The following is a 17,905-nucleotide window of genomic DNA, read 5'->3' as shown; positions in this document are numbered from 1 at the left end:
CACAAGGGGGCCACAACCCTTGGATGCATAAGTTTTATCTTATAATTACATACACATCGGTTGCTATACAAGAAATAGAAGCAGGAAACTTCTCATGCAAGATTAAGATAAACAAATCAACATATCCCATTAGTGATAACTTCACACACGCACAAGCATCAATAAAGAATTGAATGTCATCTGGTTCAAGAGTATCCAAAGGGCAAATATAAGATATTGCTCCTCAAACAAAAATAAATTGTTATTGACAGACCCACCATTACATGGCAGCAATACATCTTGCAAACACAGCACCAGGTTTACAAGTTGAACAGGAACCTTTGCTATCCCACCTCCCTAACTACACGACTTGTCTACTATGACTAGAAGAACCAAGGATTGGGACAACCGAGCCACACTACAGGGTGCCTATTGAAATGACTCAATCACAACAGTCACTTTTTTTCTAATCAAAGCACTCACTTCTGTATCTGAACAGAGTTCGGGACCCTTTTCTATATCCCAGTAATCTTTAGCTCAAGCTGCAAGTACTATGATCACAATGAGGAGCACGATTCCGAAAATCACCAGGAGTAAGCAAGTCTGCAGAAAATATTATAAGTTAGGGAAATCATTTACAGAGCATATATTGTTCAGTGTAAGGAATGTAAAGTATAAAAAATAGAAGTGGTACTCAGAAGGGAAAGAAAATAAGCAATATGACTGGTTTCTCAACCGGATTTGATATAAGGGCCATGTGAAAATAGAATGGACTGTATGATCTAAAAAAGGAACCATCTAAAGTATCCCAAAAGGATGAAACCTACCACTGCCTGTCCTTTCATGACTTCCCTCTCCTATCATTCCATCACAGTGAATATGCCCAGTGAGAACACTTGTCATGACGGCATATTGATCAAATTTGGACCTTCTATCAACTCTACCAAACATGCTCTAAAATGTAGAAGGTATAAATTAAAATATTCCCAAACGCAAAGCACTACTCACCAACTTCTAAATGGTCCTACTTTTTTTTTTCACTTTTTCTTATTTCCAATAAAGCAATAATGTGAAGTATACCATAAAAATGCAATAGGTGGTAGCTGGTCAGTATCAGAATCATAAACCTATTAAAACTTTAACTTCAGCCAATAGGCTTATAAGCAATCATTCAAGTTCAAAAGAACCAATAAAAGGCCTGCCACTAAACACACAGCATGTTTAAGCATATCAGTCATAGAGTTCTATGATCATCAGTAAGATGAATGGTCAAATGTGAGAAAGTACCAGAGATGAATTTGATCTTTGGGTCTTTGCAGCTTTAGCAAGTTGCGATCTCCCCTGTGCAGTCGCAGCATGTGCATTCTCAACGTTAGAACCAATTTCATCTGCAGAAAACAGAATTGTAAATATCAAAGGACATTCCATGTGGAAATTTGGAATACTAAAACAAAACAGAGTGACCTACCAATCATAGCTCCTTGCTCGTGAACAAGCACAGCAAGGTCCTTGAAAATTTCATTCACTTCACCAATTTGTTGCTGTATTTCTTGTATTCCCTGCTCTCTTTCTTCGATGATTGCTTCATTAAAGGCAATCTCGTTGTCCAAAAGTAAAACCTCTTGTCTGCAGCACAACGGAATATAAGTTACTAAATATAGGAAGAAAAGAGGATACATCGTCTGATGAGGCAACACCACTACTTTTAGATCACAACATCACAAAAATAGCTCCATATAATGCATCTGAACTCAACAAATATGACTTCAGCATATGACCAACTAAAGGAAGCATAGATAAGTAGCTTCATTAAACCAACGTCCACACAAGCCCTATATTCTGTTTTTAGACAAAAATCATCACCCATCAATGGTTATCACTTTCGCACAGGTTGAGCAGTGTGACTTTGAACAAGCCAACAAGGAGAGAGCGAACAAATTAATCGAATCATCATGGTGTCTATAAACTTAATGCATAGCTGAATTTGATAATTTATGATATTAACAATCTCACAGATAAGCACAAAATTTAAATAAATCTTCACAAGAACATGATCAGCTAACTGACCTTCTTGATTCCACAAGGAGAGCCCGCTGTTCTGGACTCTTTTCCGAAGAAACATCTATCTCACTGGCTGTATAACTGTTACCAAAAGATGACCAAACCAAAAATGAGAATTGCTGGCAAAACATTTCACTTGAGATTGTAAACTAAAGAGACAATGAATTTATCATTCCTGCTGTCTGAGGTAGAAGTTGCTTATATGTATTATTTTCTTTATAACCATGAAAGAGAACCTGCGGCGCAAGGTCCGAAACTACGTGAATAATGCGCCCACCCCTCTACTGTTCTCCACTTAAATACTAGGACCCCCAGCATGCGCTTGACCACACATCCCATGTTGCACTGTTACCACCACACAAAAGCCCTAGGGGGCATTGCTTATATGTATTTCATGTGTTGATAAGCTCGGGTTTCTAATAAACATGTCTGACTTTTATAAAGCTGACAGAAATTTCATATAATAAAGTACCATCAGGAAACACTTACCTAGAAGGAAGAACTGCTTGGGGAACAAAAGGTGTATATGCTGTCTCTCTCTCAGCTGCAAGCCTTTGAGCCTTTTGAAACTCCTTCAAGACTGCTTGAAAATCTTTAGCAAGTTTAGCATCTGTTATTTTCTTGCTAGCCTGATAGAAGAAAGCAGGAGTCTATAGTTAATAGTGATAGAGAAAAGTTAAGAGTGAAGAACAAGAAGTACACATAACCCTAATCAAACAAAATTATGAGAACCTCATATATATAGTGAGGACAGAAGACGAAGAGCATGTGTATTCTGCAAATATATGTCATGGAAACCCATACTGACAAAGGCAAACACAAAGGGGAAGAGGAAATAGCTGAGCTCTTAATACTTACACTGACTTCAACACGATGATCTGTTTCGCTGGCTTGCTTAAGTTTTGCAGATGTATCTTTCACTAACTGCCCAATATGTACCCTCGTCTTGTGCCTGTACTTGAGAAAGTTAGCATAATTCCCTAGTGAAACTAAGCTTTTTAATCCAGTGTTAATCGGTGGTATTAATTAGTACGAGATAACAGCAAAGCCACATATTGGCTAACTGAAATACAACAGAATTTCATTATTGCAGCACCAAGCTGGAAAACAGAAATTGAACCGGAAAGGTAGTCTTGACTATAGAATCTGTTAAAGTGATGGTTAAAACATGCCAGATTCCAATTCATGATTGCCACATATCACATTTCTCCTCACCCCACTTTTTTTGCGGTGAACCATATTATATTCACTTTTCACATGGGAATGAGCGACACAACATTCAACCACAGTCCCATTCTAGAGGCAATGATAGGCAAACCTCTTCCTGTAAGAACTCACTCAACAACTTGAATACTATTTTGTAGAGTATTGCACAATAAACACCGTATGCACACACAAAGAGAAGTTTCAATATCAAACATAGTAGGCTGGCAGCATTTTAAAAGAATTTGTCCAGATATAAGTCTAAGCACAAACATACAACTAGTTAATCCCTTTTCTTTTGAAAAGTGACACTAGTTAATACTTTCTGTAAACCAATTCCAGTTTGAGTAAGTAGTGGAGCAAAACCTTATTTAACCCTCTAAAAGGCATATGAACATAAAGTTCAAACTTCTTCCCACAACATGTATATAATTAGCCTAAAAACATGTTTTATCATTCATCAGAACCATAAACTGAACAATATATTCTTCCCAGTCATCCAGACGAAGTATAGGTGGACAAAAAAACTGAAAATGGTTTCTAAAATTTTGATTTACAATATTTTGCAAGCTTACTGATTTTATCTATATCAAAACTCTCAAAGTGATCAGAAGAACTCATTTGCACATGTTCAGTGATAATTTAGACATCACTTTTAGCGTGTGCCATGTGCTGAGGCCTGCCTCAAATGCAGAACATCAAGTTTCAAGTATAATGCTCTTTCTGACTCTGTGTGTGTACGCTAAAACTAATACAGGATGAGTTATAAATACACGAATTAACAGTTAAAGATGAAATCACCTAACAAAAATACCACAAACTAGTATCAGTTGACCCGGTCTATCTCAGTAAATGATAATTGCTACTGTACGACCTCAATCACCTCAAAAGCTGTAAACTTGTCTAAAAAATAATCCATCAATTGACAATACAGTAAGTCCACAAAACATCAAATTCAACAAGTAATGCATGCAATAACTATATTAAAAATTGCAGAATTTCACCCAAACATTCAGCTTACAACTTCAATTTATCACAATCAGGACAAAATATCGAGAGCTTACAACTTCTCACGCAGCTCGGGTGTATCTTTGGGTGTTCCAAGTGTATTGACCAGCCTTTGAAACGTCGACACAGCAGTGTTAATCTGGAAAATTCCAGAAGCCACAGCTTGAGTTGGGTCTTGCTTACCATTCATATACCCTCTACGGGGCCCCAATGGTCGACCCGCTTCAAGATCTTGAAAACTCATCTCTTTCTCTTAATATACAATTGGATCCCCCAAAATTCTGCCACAAAATCCAGGAATCGGAACCTCTACCCAAAAACTAAAACAAAGCACCGATCCAAAATTCAACAGAAAAATGAAAACCCTAGAATTTTGGGGGATTTGGAAAGAGAGCAAAGAGATGGAACTTTTGGGGTAAGGGAAGAAAGAGAAAATTTGGCGTGAATTGAGGGAGGAATTGCAGGAACAAAAAATAATTATTCTTTTATTTATTACTTCACCTTTTCCGTGTCAACCTTTTTATTTAGTGTTTTTTAAAAAAAAATACTACTCCGTATATCTCAATTTATATGATTTAGTTTGACTTAGAAATAATTTTTTTTAAAACTTATGGTCTAAAATATATATTTGTGTTTTTGTAAATCATTTCATTATGGATATGCTAGACTTTTTAAAGTCAAATTGTTATTAAATATATAAATATATTATTTTTTTTAGACCGACTAAAAATGAAAGTAAACCATATAAATTGAGACGGAGGGAGTGATACATTACTATTATTTAAAAAATCCTTTTATCCCTTAATAAAATAATTTAGAACATAAATTTTAAAAATATTTTTTTTATTTAAATATCTTGTTAAGTTAAAAGAACATTTTATATTTGGAGAAAATAAATAGTGAGAAAGGGACACAATGATTTGATATGTGTTGGGACTTGGGTGGTGCGGGGTTAGGTTTAGCGGGATATATTTTTGAATAGAATAGTAATAAATCAGCGCCATTTAATGGCCGGCGAGACTGGTGGTTATATATAATGTGACAGCTGGATATTGTCGGCAGCTTTATGCGTTTGTACTTTGTATATTTAGCTGTTTATCTTTGAATTGTTTGCAAGACATGCAACACATCTTCTAATGTAATCAAATAAGTAGTGACGCACGACGCAACCGAATTTTAGAATTATTTCATCGTGGAAATGAAATGTTGCGATAGATGTGTAGGTATATTAGAAGATATAAATAAAAAATGAGAATATTTGGGATATAATGAGAGGATTTGGTAAATGATAAAATACAAAAAAGTAAGATTGAGATGATTCAGACATATAAAGAGGATATGAGAAATTGACTATGGATGATTTCAAGAGGGATAAAGGTAAACTGAAGAGGTATTAGAAAGAGATGATTAAACATGATACAACATATTTTTTGTTTATTTAGAATTTAGATAAGATGTCGTGGAGGAAACAAAGAAGATTATCAGGTTAGGTAATAGTGTATTGTTTTGATATTCATCCTTACCAATAGTTTAATACTGTATTTGTAGTATTTTGTCCTTCCATTTCTATAACTTCGATCTTTGGTCTTCGAGCTTCGATTATTGTATTAACTTCTTGTAGTTATTGTTCTGTTACAATCTGATATTTGTTTTTTCTTGTGCTTTCATTATTTCTCCTTATGTACTACTTTAAAATGTTTTATCATCTATCAAAAATAAAAATAAAAATTATACCTTTGAGAAAAAATTAATATTTGCGTATACTTAAAATCCGTAAACAAAAATACTTTGTAAAACTACACTAATACTATTGTTGTTTTGTTACCTCCCCTCCACATAAATAATTTTATTCATTAAGGCATAGATTAAGAAAAAATCTTCTTAAGAATTGTTCATCTTTAATTTAAAAGGCTAGCTTCAAATTGACTCTAGTTAAAATAATGGAGTACACAAATAGTGTTGAATATAGATAACATTATCCAAGGACAATGAACAATACTTAAGAGTATCAGAAAGACAAAATAGGAAGCTACTGCTGCTACAATAGAAGCTATTGGAATTATTAAAAATTTAAAAAGGTTCATGAAGCTCCTAGAAAGCTCACTCTCAACTTAGGATGGAAAGTATCTTTTGCTATAAGACATGTGAGAGTATGAATATATATTGATCTATACAGATTCAATGGTATATTCAATAATATGATCACTCAAATAATTCTCGATTAGTTGAAGAGTTCAAAACTTTACTAAAAAAATATATTCTTTCAACATATAATTACTATCTTTTGAATAGTAAATAAATTGAAGACTTCAAATATTTTTCTTTGTCTTAGCTCTCTCTTTCACTACTCTACCCTCAAAATGCAAATACAACATAATATTTGTCAACTTCTCGTCTTTTTCTCTCCTCTTCACAACACCAAGAAAGAAAAGAGTTTTTGGCCAAATCATATATACTTAAGTTGTACCTCAAACTTAAATTACATCTTTAAAATATGTTTTTTGACAGAAAATATCATCTAAGTATTTGAAAGTTAACAGTTTTCATCCTTCTGCTAGATATATTGTCTAAAAACTAAGGGATCCTACAAAAACATGTGCAGTTCACGTGACTATCAACAAAAGTTTTCCGGCATAATTTCATTACTTGTTATAAAAAGCTTATGAAAAAAAAGAATATTATAATTTTTGGATACCAATACTTTCTGAAACAAAAAATGTTAGGAAGGTATGCGAATACATAATTTGCTCCTTTTCTCATTAAAAACAATAAAGTTGGAGCTTAATTATCTTCACCTTTTTCAAAGTCAAATTATAGTTAGATCAATAATTTTTTGAGGTAATATGAGATTGAGGTGATCAAATTTTGATTGTGTCTCGCATTTGAGTTTCATTCTCCATTATTGGAAGTCTCCAACAAACACCGCTTCTAGCAGATTCAATTGAGAAGAAACATATTTCAATTGATAATTTTTTTAAATATTAAATCACATGAAAAATAAATTTAAAAAATTGTCAAATTAAAAGATTTTGCAAAATGCTAAACTCAATTATCGAAAAAGTTTACGATAATATTTTTGGTGTATCTTAGAATAATAAATATGAATCGGTAACTTGATTTTTATGGGATCTGATAGTTTTCTGATAAATTTTAACCAAAGGATTGAAATTGTTAACTTTTAAATATTTAGAGGATGTTTTCTGTCAAAAAAATATTTTAAAGATGTAGTTTAAGGTTCAGATATAATTTAAAGATGATTTTGGCTAGAAACTTGAAAGAAAACATTTACATAAATGTAGTATTTAATTCATCTAGTAAATGAGGTTGTAGTGGATATGAGGTAAATCATGCAGTGATTACAATATTTAAGCTTTAGTGCGGTAATAAGTGATAAAATATGGCTTAATTACATAACTTACACCAAGAAATGGTGTCCACTTTTATCACTCACTCATGCAAATTAATATTATCATTTTAATATTAAATACATTTTGCTCCAACAAAAAATATATAAATCTCTTGTTTTTAATTTTAATTTTCCTTAGATGGGAGTTTTATCAATATTAAAAAAAGCAGCTTGTACTTTTGTACATGTATTCGTTTTAAAAATATTTTAAGTGTCAAAATGTGGAAATAAGAGAAAATAGTCATGCCCCTTAATCTATTATCAAATTCTTAACTATACATTTATATTTCACGGAGTCCTATTACCCTTGAATTATTTTAAAAGAAAATTGTTTTAAGTTTTTTTATTATTAATTTAACTTACTTTTATAAACATTTTAAATCACGAAAAAACTTGATTGAACCTCATAGTGTTAACCCCACCAATAAATTGGGATGGAGGGTTGTTCCTATTTTACGTTGTTTTTGTTAAAAATAGATAGTTTAAAATAGTTTTTATTTAAGAAATTAAAATATAATTCGTTTTTTATTTCTAAATTATAAATATGGAAAAAAATATTAATGTGATGTTGAAGAGAAGTAGTATTAAATAAAGAGACTAGTCAAATTGTCTTCTACTTTAGTTACATAAGAGCATTCAGTCGTGGCATCAATGTTGAACAAGTTCACCCGTCACCACCGTCAACGCCGTTAATTCTCGCCGGCTCTCCATTCTCTAAACTCCGTCAACCCTCAATTCTTCCCCATCTCCAAAATCCTCATAAATCTCTCTTCTCTCTACTCCATTGCATTTCATTCTCTTCAACAGCTGATTTTTTCCGATCTCTCATCGAACTGCTGCGATGTCGGTGAGTAGAAGCTACATTTTGAGTATTCCACTTGCGATTTTGTTTTTCAAGTTTTGAACGGAATTTTCTGCTGTATTCATCTGATTTGATAGCTTTGAATGTTGCTTCTATTGATTGCCTTTGTTGAAGTTCAGCTACGATTTTTTCTGTCTTCTTAAATCTTCGAGCTCTGAGATTGAGATGTTTTAAAGTGTCTAATTACTTCAATTATAAGCTACATTTTGAGCATTACAGTTGCGATTTTTTAAAAAAAGTTTTTAACTGAATTTTCTGCTGTATATTCATCTGATTTGATAGTTTTGGATGTTGCTTCTGTTGATTGCGTTTGTTGAAGTTCAGCTACGACTATCTTTGAGCTCTGAGATTGAGATGTTTTGAAGTATCTAATTACTTCAATTATAAGCTAATATAGCTTTTTAGGTATCTTTGAAATATTTATGTTGGTCGTATATTGTTATTGATTCACTTGAAATCTTCAAAGTTGAAGCGATCAAAAGGAGTATAAGCGACATTGTTGGCAAATTTGCTGAGATAGGTATAAAAGTATTGAAAAGTTGACTAGAAAAAAAAATCCTGGAAAATGTTAGTCTTATGCCTTATTCATCTGAACAAATATTGTGTACTATCGGAGTTTTGGCTTATAGACATATTCTGCATTTGATTAATATAGTAATCATATCATCAGTTGACTAAGTATGAATCTCAAACTAGTTGGAGTCGACTAGATCCTCTACATTTAGTCAACTCTATTTGGGGCTGTATCATTCATGTACTTCAGTACTTGTATATAAAAATAATTCTGATGGCCAGCCAGCTTAAAAATAATTGTAATTTGATGAATCCTCTATTTTGTGGATTATGCAAATCAACAATTCTTGCACAAACAATTTGAACTTTTACAAAAACAAATTGTTTGGGTTATGAATATAGTGATGTGCATTTTCTGGCTCAAACTGTGATAATTTGACTACTATTTCTAGGCCAGATCACTTTTTTATTTTTTATTTTTATACGAGGAACATTATATTCATATATACATGTGTGTTAGGAAGGAGAGGTTGGAGGGGATAAGATTGGTCATCTCAGATTTGAGTTACCGTAGTACTCCCTCCGTCCCTTTTTAGTTGTCCACTTTAGAAATGACACACAGATTAAGGCAACAATGATTAGCACAGTGAAGTTACAATTTTACCCTTATGACAACTTTTCACTTCAAAATTACAACCACTTATTTGAATTCAAGTGAAATAAATTGGAGGGAAACAACATACACTTTTACAATTTTCAAGAAGTGTAAATAAGGGCATAATAGGAAAAAATTTGTTGTCCTTTCTTGATTTGTCAAAATGGACAACTAAATAGGGACAACTAAAAAAGGAAATATGGACAAGTAAATAGGGACGGAGGGAGTATAATACTAGCTTTGCTACTTCCATGTTAGTTTCCTAAATTGTGCCGTCAATTATGTGAAATTTTGTGCTTAAGGAGACCAAAGAAGTTAGACCAACATCTTCATATGCAATGTTAAGTCACTGGTGGATGTACGACATCTTTCAGGCCAAGGGCATTTTCATACATGAGATATCAAATAAAAGTTGATTTGATAATCTTAATTGCAATTTCAAGACGTTCTTGTAAAATGACTCGTTCAGAAAACATTACTTTTGCTCTTGGTGTGAAAGAGTATTACAATAACTACTAAGCTTTGGTCCCAAATAAGACGGGGTCGTCCAATTTAAAACGAAGATATGAGAGTATAAACTATCACTAAATTACATTTCTAACAATGTCAAGCAGCAAAAATGGAAAAATACATGTTGAATAGGAGCAGTGGAGTTGGGCGAGTATGTTAATTAGTTTACGGAAAGGGATCAAAATAAACGGGTGTAACTTCTCATTGAATCAGAATCAATCAACCTAATGCTCAAACATTGGTGATAAGTTTCAAGTCAAGTACCTCTCTTATCATATCTTATTCCTAATAGTCCCAAATCTTCATTTTAAATTACTATTACACATCTTTGCATGATCGTTTGGCTTAACATGTTGCAATTTCTATTTTGTTTTAAAGGATGACAAATGTTATCCAAATATGTCTTATTGTGAATTATGTATATAACTGAAATGTTGAAAATGAAACTGTCTTCCCAAGGTCTTGACAGTGTGCTTTCCTGAGCGAGTGAAAACTGTTAAAGTTAGCAATGTCTCCTTAGGGGCATCAGAGCGTGATATCAAGGAATTCTTTTCTTTCTCTGGTGATATTGAATATGTTGAGATGCAAAGGTTAGCTCTTGAGGTTGTTTACCATTTTCTTTGAGCGAATTCGTTTAGTTTGTCATTAACACCAATTTTTAATTTTTTTTTCTTACTTTGTAGTGATACTGAACGAAGTCAAATAGCATATGTTACGTTCAATGATTCTCAGGGAGCTGACACTGCAGTTCTTCTTTCGGTTATCATCTTTCTCCCCATCAGTCAAATTTTACAATTTGTTTCCCTTACTCTTTGCATTATGCTTATCTGTGGCTGGGACATCAAGCTGATAATCTGAAATCTGAAGATTAACCATTGCAACAATGTTTCCTCTTATGTGCATTTATATCAAGTAGTATTCATGATTATTTTCTTCATTAATGTCCTGGCGAATTACTATTTGTCATTTGAGCGTGAGACTGAGATGGTATTTTTCACTGCTAGAACAGTTATTTTCTAGTAACGAACCTCCATTACGGTCCCATGCCTTCTTTGTCTCGTTAATATGCTGTTTGCTGGCAACTTTCTTTACCATGTTTGACTGTATGTGTATATCTATATATAATATATATATATATATTTTTTATTTTTTTATTTTTTATTTTTTATTTTTTTTTAATTTTTTTTTTTAATTTTTTATTTTTATTTTTTTATGTTGACTGTATAAAGATATGAAGTAATGACTTAAGCTAATTGACGATGCAATTGCTAGACAATTTTTTTTTTATCTGAGGCCATTGTATGTATTCATTTAGTTAGTTCTTTATTCTTGTCATTTAAAATTTTTAAGCTAATTTAAATTTTTGAAATTTGTGCTACTACATAGCCTGGCATCGGGGATGTCGCTTTCGGTTTTCATCTGCAGAAGTCCAGGTTCTCACTTAAATGCTTATCTAAGCATGAGAGTTTGATTGATAGGGCAGACGATTTTACTGCAGGTTTCCCCTTTGAAAAACTCTAGGAGTAAGTTTGGCTAACTCACCATATTAGTGTTCCCAAGATAACTTATCATATAAATGTTATTGGAGAAAGGGGAAAATAAACTTTCTTAGGGCTGTTGGAATCGTGTATAGTTCTGTTTAAATAGGTTTGATGCAAGGGAGGGAGGTGCAAGGCTGAGACAGTAGTTTTATAAAGAAGATCAAAGATGGTGTTCAATTGTAGTAATTCTTGATTTATGTTGATTATGGAAGAATCTCGTTTTAGGTTCTATAAACACAAACTTAAATCTTTTCTTAATGTCAATTGCTCATACGTTTAATGTTATGCTATCTCGCCATCAAAAACTGTTTGAGTTTGGTGATCTGCACAAAATTGTCAGATACTTCCAAAACTTTGTTTAGGTACGTGTAAAAGTTTCTCTATCCTTTTTCATTCTAGGGAAGATGTTAGAGTGTTCAATGGAATGTTAATATGAGCTAGCACTTGGTAAATAGACTGAACAATGAGCTAGAGGTTTAACTTCAGGTCAGCATAGAGTCCATGGGGGTGTGAAGGTTTAAATGAAAGGCCATTCATGTTGTTCTCTTTCTCTTCCTAGGTATTGTTGGGCTTTCTAGGATCAGAGGGTATTCAATGCATCAATGCAACCTTTGGCTTCTGTCTTTTTTAATTTTTTTTTATAAAACTGGTTTCTGGGTCATCCGGGGTAAACTAAACTATTCAGCTAGATACCTGCTGCTGCATCCTCCTGCCATGGCGGGTACCAGGTATCTTTGCATACCATGCCTTTGGCAGATTGAAAGAAATCAGTCAACTTTTTTTTCCCTTGCTGGGAATCGAACACTGTCTCTCGTAATTTTTTTCCAGCTTCCTTGACCATTAGGCCACAGATTTGGGTGTGACTTAGCAGTTTCCCTAAAATGATGATATAAACTCTTTTAAGTTATGATTTTATATTATTATGATGCAAGTGAGGTATTAATTATGCCAAAAGCACTATACTGTATTTCAGAACAGTGTCATGTATCCTCAATGCTGACCTCTACCCTGTAACATTTGAAGGTTATATGTTGACAAGTCATCTTAAAAAGGGTCTCAACAGTTATGATGTAATTCTTATGCAAACAAGTGTATTCTTCAGACTGGTTGATTTCATTTTCTTTCGAATCTTTTCCTGCAAATTCTTTTGTAAGGGCTCAAAAATTCTGATACATCGTGAACTCTGCTGGAAGCAAGTCAGTGAGTCAATGGCAAGACTTGTGAAATAAATTTGTAGTTTTTCTCATTTTATTCCTAATGGCTGTATCATTTTTCCCTTTCAATGTGTAGATTGTGGTAGGCCTTGAGTGTTTACAAATATAGAAAAATGAAAGAGTTCTCAATAATATGATTGTATTTATTTCAGGGTGCAACAATAGTTGATATGTCTGTTTCGGTGACTTTGGATCCAGTTTACCAGCTTCCTCCTACTGCTTTTACAGCATCAGTGGTAAAAAGAAAAAAATATGCATACATGTCCTTTGAACATGAAAAAACACTTTTCTTATATGATATTTGTGATCTGCAGCCAACGGGAAAGAAAAGTGCTGGTAATTCAGAATCTGCTTTTCAGAAAGCAGAAGACGTTGTTAGCAGCATGCTCGCAAAAGGTTATATCTTAGGTAAAGATGCTGTGGGCAAAGCAAAGTCTTTTGATGAGAAACACCAGTTGACTTCAACTGCAACTGCTAAAGTGGCCTCTCTCGACAAAAAAATTGGTCTCACTGAGAAGATAAGCATTGGTACTTCCATTGTTAATGACAAAGTTCGAGAAGTGGATCAGAAACTCCAAGTTTCTGATAAAGCAAAATCAGCATTTTCTGCAGCTGAGCAGAAAGTTAGTACCGCTGGATCGGCCATTATGAAAAACCGGTATGTTCTCACCGGGACCACATGGGTAGCAGGCGCTTTTAGTAAAGTTGCTAAGGCAGCAGGGGAAGTAGGCCAGATGACAAAAGAGAAAGTCGGAATGACAGAGGATGAGCAAAGACAGAAAATGGTTACTGATTTTGCACAGGTTCATTTATCCGAGTCTCCGATAGCTTCCGAGTTCACAGAGCATCAGCCAGCCAAGCCTGCACCAGCACAAGGTTTAGTCCTTTGAGTTGAAGGCCCTTGTAAGTATCTTTGAGAACTTCCACCTCGTGCTACATTTCATTTTGCAATCCACTGGTTTATAAAGAAATGGCAAACAGTATGTCCAATACACAAATTTTTAGATGATTTATTTTGTATTTGTGCTTTTTACTGCTACAGAATTTGATTGAAATGAATATCAATGATATTTCCAAGTAGATAAATTCGTAAGCTTGTGTTATGCCGTGACAAACATACACGTGCTCCCACCCTTCTGCACTTATAGGTTCTTCATTTTTCTTGTTAGTTGCATGAGACATCCCCTTGACTTCAGTAAATTTCCATAGATTGTATTGAAGGATATTTCTGGAGAGTAAGTGACCTAACTACATCGAGTGAGGCGGTTGCTGGGCACCTCTTTTTTACTGGCATTGCAGAATTCCCTTTTGGCATTTTTTAGCTTTCTTTTCAGCTCTTTGGGTGTGAATGCAGAGTATTTATCAATGTAAAGGGTATTTTGTATTGGCCAAATTTGAAGCAGGGGCACACTCTTATTAGTGTGTGTAGTTCTTTAACATTGTAGTATAGGAAAATCAGATGGAATTTAGTCATGTATGCCTCAATCCATCTATGCTGGGGAATGCCCAATTATTCCAGGTATTTAACATTTATGTTGCAGTCTACACTACAAACATCTGAATCGGGTTTTGCTTGAAACCTTTAGATCGAAGTCCTCAAGACGTTCTTCACATGAGTACATACAACCTGGTTTAATATTCAGTGTTAAGGATGTGCTTTTGCCTCCTTTTGACTATCAAGAATTCTTTGTTCAACAAGGTTATAATAGCTTCAAGTTTGTCTATTTTTTTAATTACCAGGAATTCAGATAGATTTGTTTATCAAATTAAATATTTCGAAATTCTATGTCAATCACCATGCCCACTTGTTGAGCAAACGTTGCTCAAGGATTTGATCACTACCATTTTCTCCTCTCGTCTATTTGATACTCTTAGTTCTACTGCACAACTTAGGAATGACATGAACTTCACTTGAGAAGCCTTTGGTTTGGGTGGTAGTTATGTTGAACCTTGATCTCAACTCTTAGTCACTATGGAAGTAAAGGGGACAAGTCAAGTCACAAATAGTAACCCTTGCATATACTTGATTAGGTTTTCTACCTTCTTCCTTTTGATTCTGGTCTCCAAGATATAAATTTATGGGAGAACGCCTTAAGGGCTTAGTTCAACTAATAAAGGTGGAGGGAATTGTGGCTTAGGTCGAGTTCTTCATCATGTGAACTAAGCGGGGTATTTAAGTGGAGAAGGGCTGAGGGATGGACCCTTTATCTCCAAATTTCTAAGGCTGCAGTTAGTCCTAAGGGGCCAATTGGTGAGTTATGCAAGTAAATATATGATGTATATCTTGCATAAAATGATACATAATCTCTCATAATTTATACATGTATTAGTTATGTGAAAGAGAAAAACATGAACCAAATAACGTATTAGCGATGGTATGTTTTATGGTGAAAAAAACCCAACCAATCATTGTACAACGTAGGCTAGATTTTATGTGGAGATCTTTTGTTCTCACCTTGGTAACTAAACAATGCATAAAGTTATGTTAATTTTAATATATGAATAATTCATCTCTAATCAGTAACCAAACGACCCCAAAGTTTTGGCTCAGACGGATTTGTCAGTTGAAAAAAAAAAAGAAAAAAATTCATGGAAGAATCCTCAGCATATGCAGTTATGCACATTGAGTGATATTTTAGAAAACTAGATGTGCTACGTCCCTGGTGTGCCTACTTATTGGATACATGAAACTTGAAAGTATCATTTAATACTTGGTACCCCTAGTGTAAGTAAATTAAGTTGAGCAATCCAAAAGTCAAACTTCTTTGTTTTGACGGTGTATTTTACGACATACCATCTTTAAATTTTTGAAAAATAATCTACATATTTAGAAATTACTATTAATTCATAAGAATTAGCAATTTAAAATGTTTAATGTTAAGGCATACAAATAAATCATGATAAAAGATTTTCAGATTTTACTCTTGAAATTAAATTTAAATTTGTATCGTATAAATTGAGACAAAGAAAAAAGAGCAACTTTCACATATAGCAAACATAAAAATCATATTTGTATGTTATAACTATAGTTTGTATAATTGCGCTCCATAACAAATTTTATGTTTGCTATGGAACTTTTGACTTGTATAATTCACTACAAATATCTAGTTTTATACAAATTGCTCAGTTTTGTATAAATTCATTTATACATTGTAATTTGTATAATAAGATCTGTATTTATATAATTATAAGTGTATAGGACGAAAATATATGTATTTGTATTTGTATACACTTTTCTCTCACTTTATACAAACACAAACACATTTTATACCGAAATGTATAAAATGACTAATTGTATACCGAAAATGGTTAATTGTATATCAAATCTGATGACAAAAAAAGGGGATGTTTGCTACGAATTACAATTAAAATAAACTATGGCTATAACATTTAATTTGAATTAATAATTTGTTATTTCATGCAATTTTTTCAAGAAAGAATCAATTAGCGAAATTGTGATAATTTAATTGGTTAGCTAATTTGAATTTTTAGCTAGCATTTGGAGTTTTAGTGTAGTCTAGTAATTGTAGGTCTACATTGTGCTACTAAAAGTATAGGTAATTGAGTGTTGACCAATCAAAACAATTCCTCTTTATCTATCTTTTCCTTATATTTCTTCCTATTATATTTCCACCACCCATCGTTACTCGAAAATAATTTAAAGATAAACAAGAAAAAGTTTAGCAAAAAAAAAAAAAAAGCAGCTCGAAAGTGACTTAAAACACAAGAATCCTTCCACAAGTAAAAGAAACAGTTTCTCCATTCATAGGATGCTTATCTGATAGCAAACCCTTTTTAGCTTTGACAAAAAAATCAGTAGGGCAAGAAATTGCATACAAACAAATAATAATAGGTCGTGCCCTTAAAATGAACTCGTGATAATGGACCCCTCTCACTTTCTTTTTTTAAATGGAGGATATCGAAAACACCTCTAACTATTAACAACCTTAAAAATATTTTTCTATTTGATTAACTAAATTTAAATACACTCATGATCTTGATCTTGCTACATGAGTGAAATAAACTCCTAAATTCTTGCCAAGTTTAGGGTGTTTTCAACACTTCTCTTGGTTTTTCAGTTTTTATTAAGAATCTCATACTCCTACAAGTTTTTGAGACCACTTGCTATTGTCATTTGGCAGATCAGGGGTGTATTTAAGTTGAGTTAGTCAAATAAATGTATGTTTTTTAGGTTGTCAATGATTCAGGGACGAAACTAACAATTCACATTAATTTCAAAAATATTTTTAATACTTTATTCTTTTAAATTCAACATCCGACACCCACTTTGACTTCAAATTAATTCAAATTTGTGTTGTGCCGTGACATCTAAAGTAAAGTAATTTTTATTAAAGATGATTTTATATTAAAAACCTCAACATAAAATTGATGAATGATTACTTAATATTAAGAGTGGACCTCTTATCGATTATTCCTACTGCAGCAAGTCTGCAACCCCCTAATTAAGAGAAGGTAAATGGTTAGGGACAAGGACATAATTAACCAACCTACCACGATTATCTAGCTATTTTTTTTTTTAATGATTGATGATGATGGAAAAAAAGTTGGATAGCGTAGCAGTTGGTTCAGTTTATATATAATACAAAGAAATTCTACATCATTAATTCAATTATTAGAACTACAGCCAATACCATTTGGCACCTTGGAAATTAAGTTTTGAGTTTTATATAATCTTATCCTATTCCACTCAACTTTCCACATAATATGTCATAATATGAACTGGTGGCGGGTCAAAGATGAACCTCGGTCGTAATTTATGAATTCACGTGAATTTAATAAGCTCAATACATTAATAGCCTCTCAATTCAAATAGTGTTTTTCAATTATCCAAATTAATAAACATATTACCTCCTTTGCTCTGGGACTTGAGGTGGCTTAACTTTCTTTTTTTCACTATTTACGGGTCTTTATAATTGTATCTAAGTTTTTTTT

At 33.1% G+C, this 17,905-nt stretch overlaps 2 protein-coding genes and 1 pseudogene across 3 annotated transcripts in view; 2 read left to right on the top strand and 1 right to left on the bottom strand.

Annotated features, from left to right (window-relative positions):
- The window catches only part of LOC125827213 (40S ribosomal protein S30), a 359,593-nt gene that overhangs the window by 38,527 nt on the left and 303,161 nt on the right, over nucleotides 1-17,905 (top strand). The window lies entirely within an intron of this gene.
- LOC125827202 (syntaxin-22-like) lies at nucleotides 109-4,711 on the bottom strand (annotated as a pseudogene). The gene is made up of 7 exons (XR_007442972.1): nucleotides 4,308-4,711; nucleotides 2,899-2,992; nucleotides 2,530-2,669; nucleotides 2,047-2,121; nucleotides 1,448-1,605; nucleotides 1,267-1,367; nucleotides 109-582 (listed from the first exon to the last, which is right to left on the bottom strand). The product of XR_007442972.1 is annotated as a syntaxin-22-like (transcript).
- On the top strand, nucleotides 8,292-13,972 carry LOC125827200 (binding partner of ACD11 1-like). The gene is made up of 5 exons (XM_049506563.1): nucleotides 8,292-8,508; nucleotides 10,688-10,787; nucleotides 10,881-10,956; nucleotides 13,105-13,188; nucleotides 13,267-13,972. The coding sequence occupies exons 1-5, from the start codon at nucleotides 8,499-8,501 to the stop codon at nucleotides 13,840-13,842; spliced, it is 846 nt and encodes a 281-aa protein (XP_049362520.1). The 5' UTR covers nucleotides 8,292-8,498; the 3' UTR covers nucleotides 13,843-13,972.

The sequence above is a fragment of the Solanum verrucosum genome, unplaced genomic scaffold, assembly GCF_900185275.1.
Source record: "Solanum verrucosum unplaced genomic scaffold, falcon-dt-bn FXZP01000060.1, whole genome shotgun sequence".
NCBI classification, from domain to species: domain Eukaryota; kingdom Viridiplantae; phylum Streptophyta; class Magnoliopsida; order Solanales; family Solanaceae; genus Solanum; species Solanum verrucosum.
The sequence above is the reverse complement of the archived record's forward strand: the minus strand, read 5'-3'. Positions and strand labels throughout refer to the sequence as shown.

Bases quoted from the DNA above. Each gene is read 5' to 3' on its own strand.
- LOC125827200 (XM_049506563.1), top strand. The intron at 10,788-10,880 runs GTTAGCTCTTGA...CTTACTTTGTAG, and splicing joins GAATATGTTGAGATGCAAAG to TGATACTGAACGAAGTCAAA. The intron at 10,957-13,104 runs GTTATCATCTTT...TATTTATTTCAG, and splicing joins ACACTGCAGTTCTTCTTTCG to GGTGCAACAATAGTTGATAT.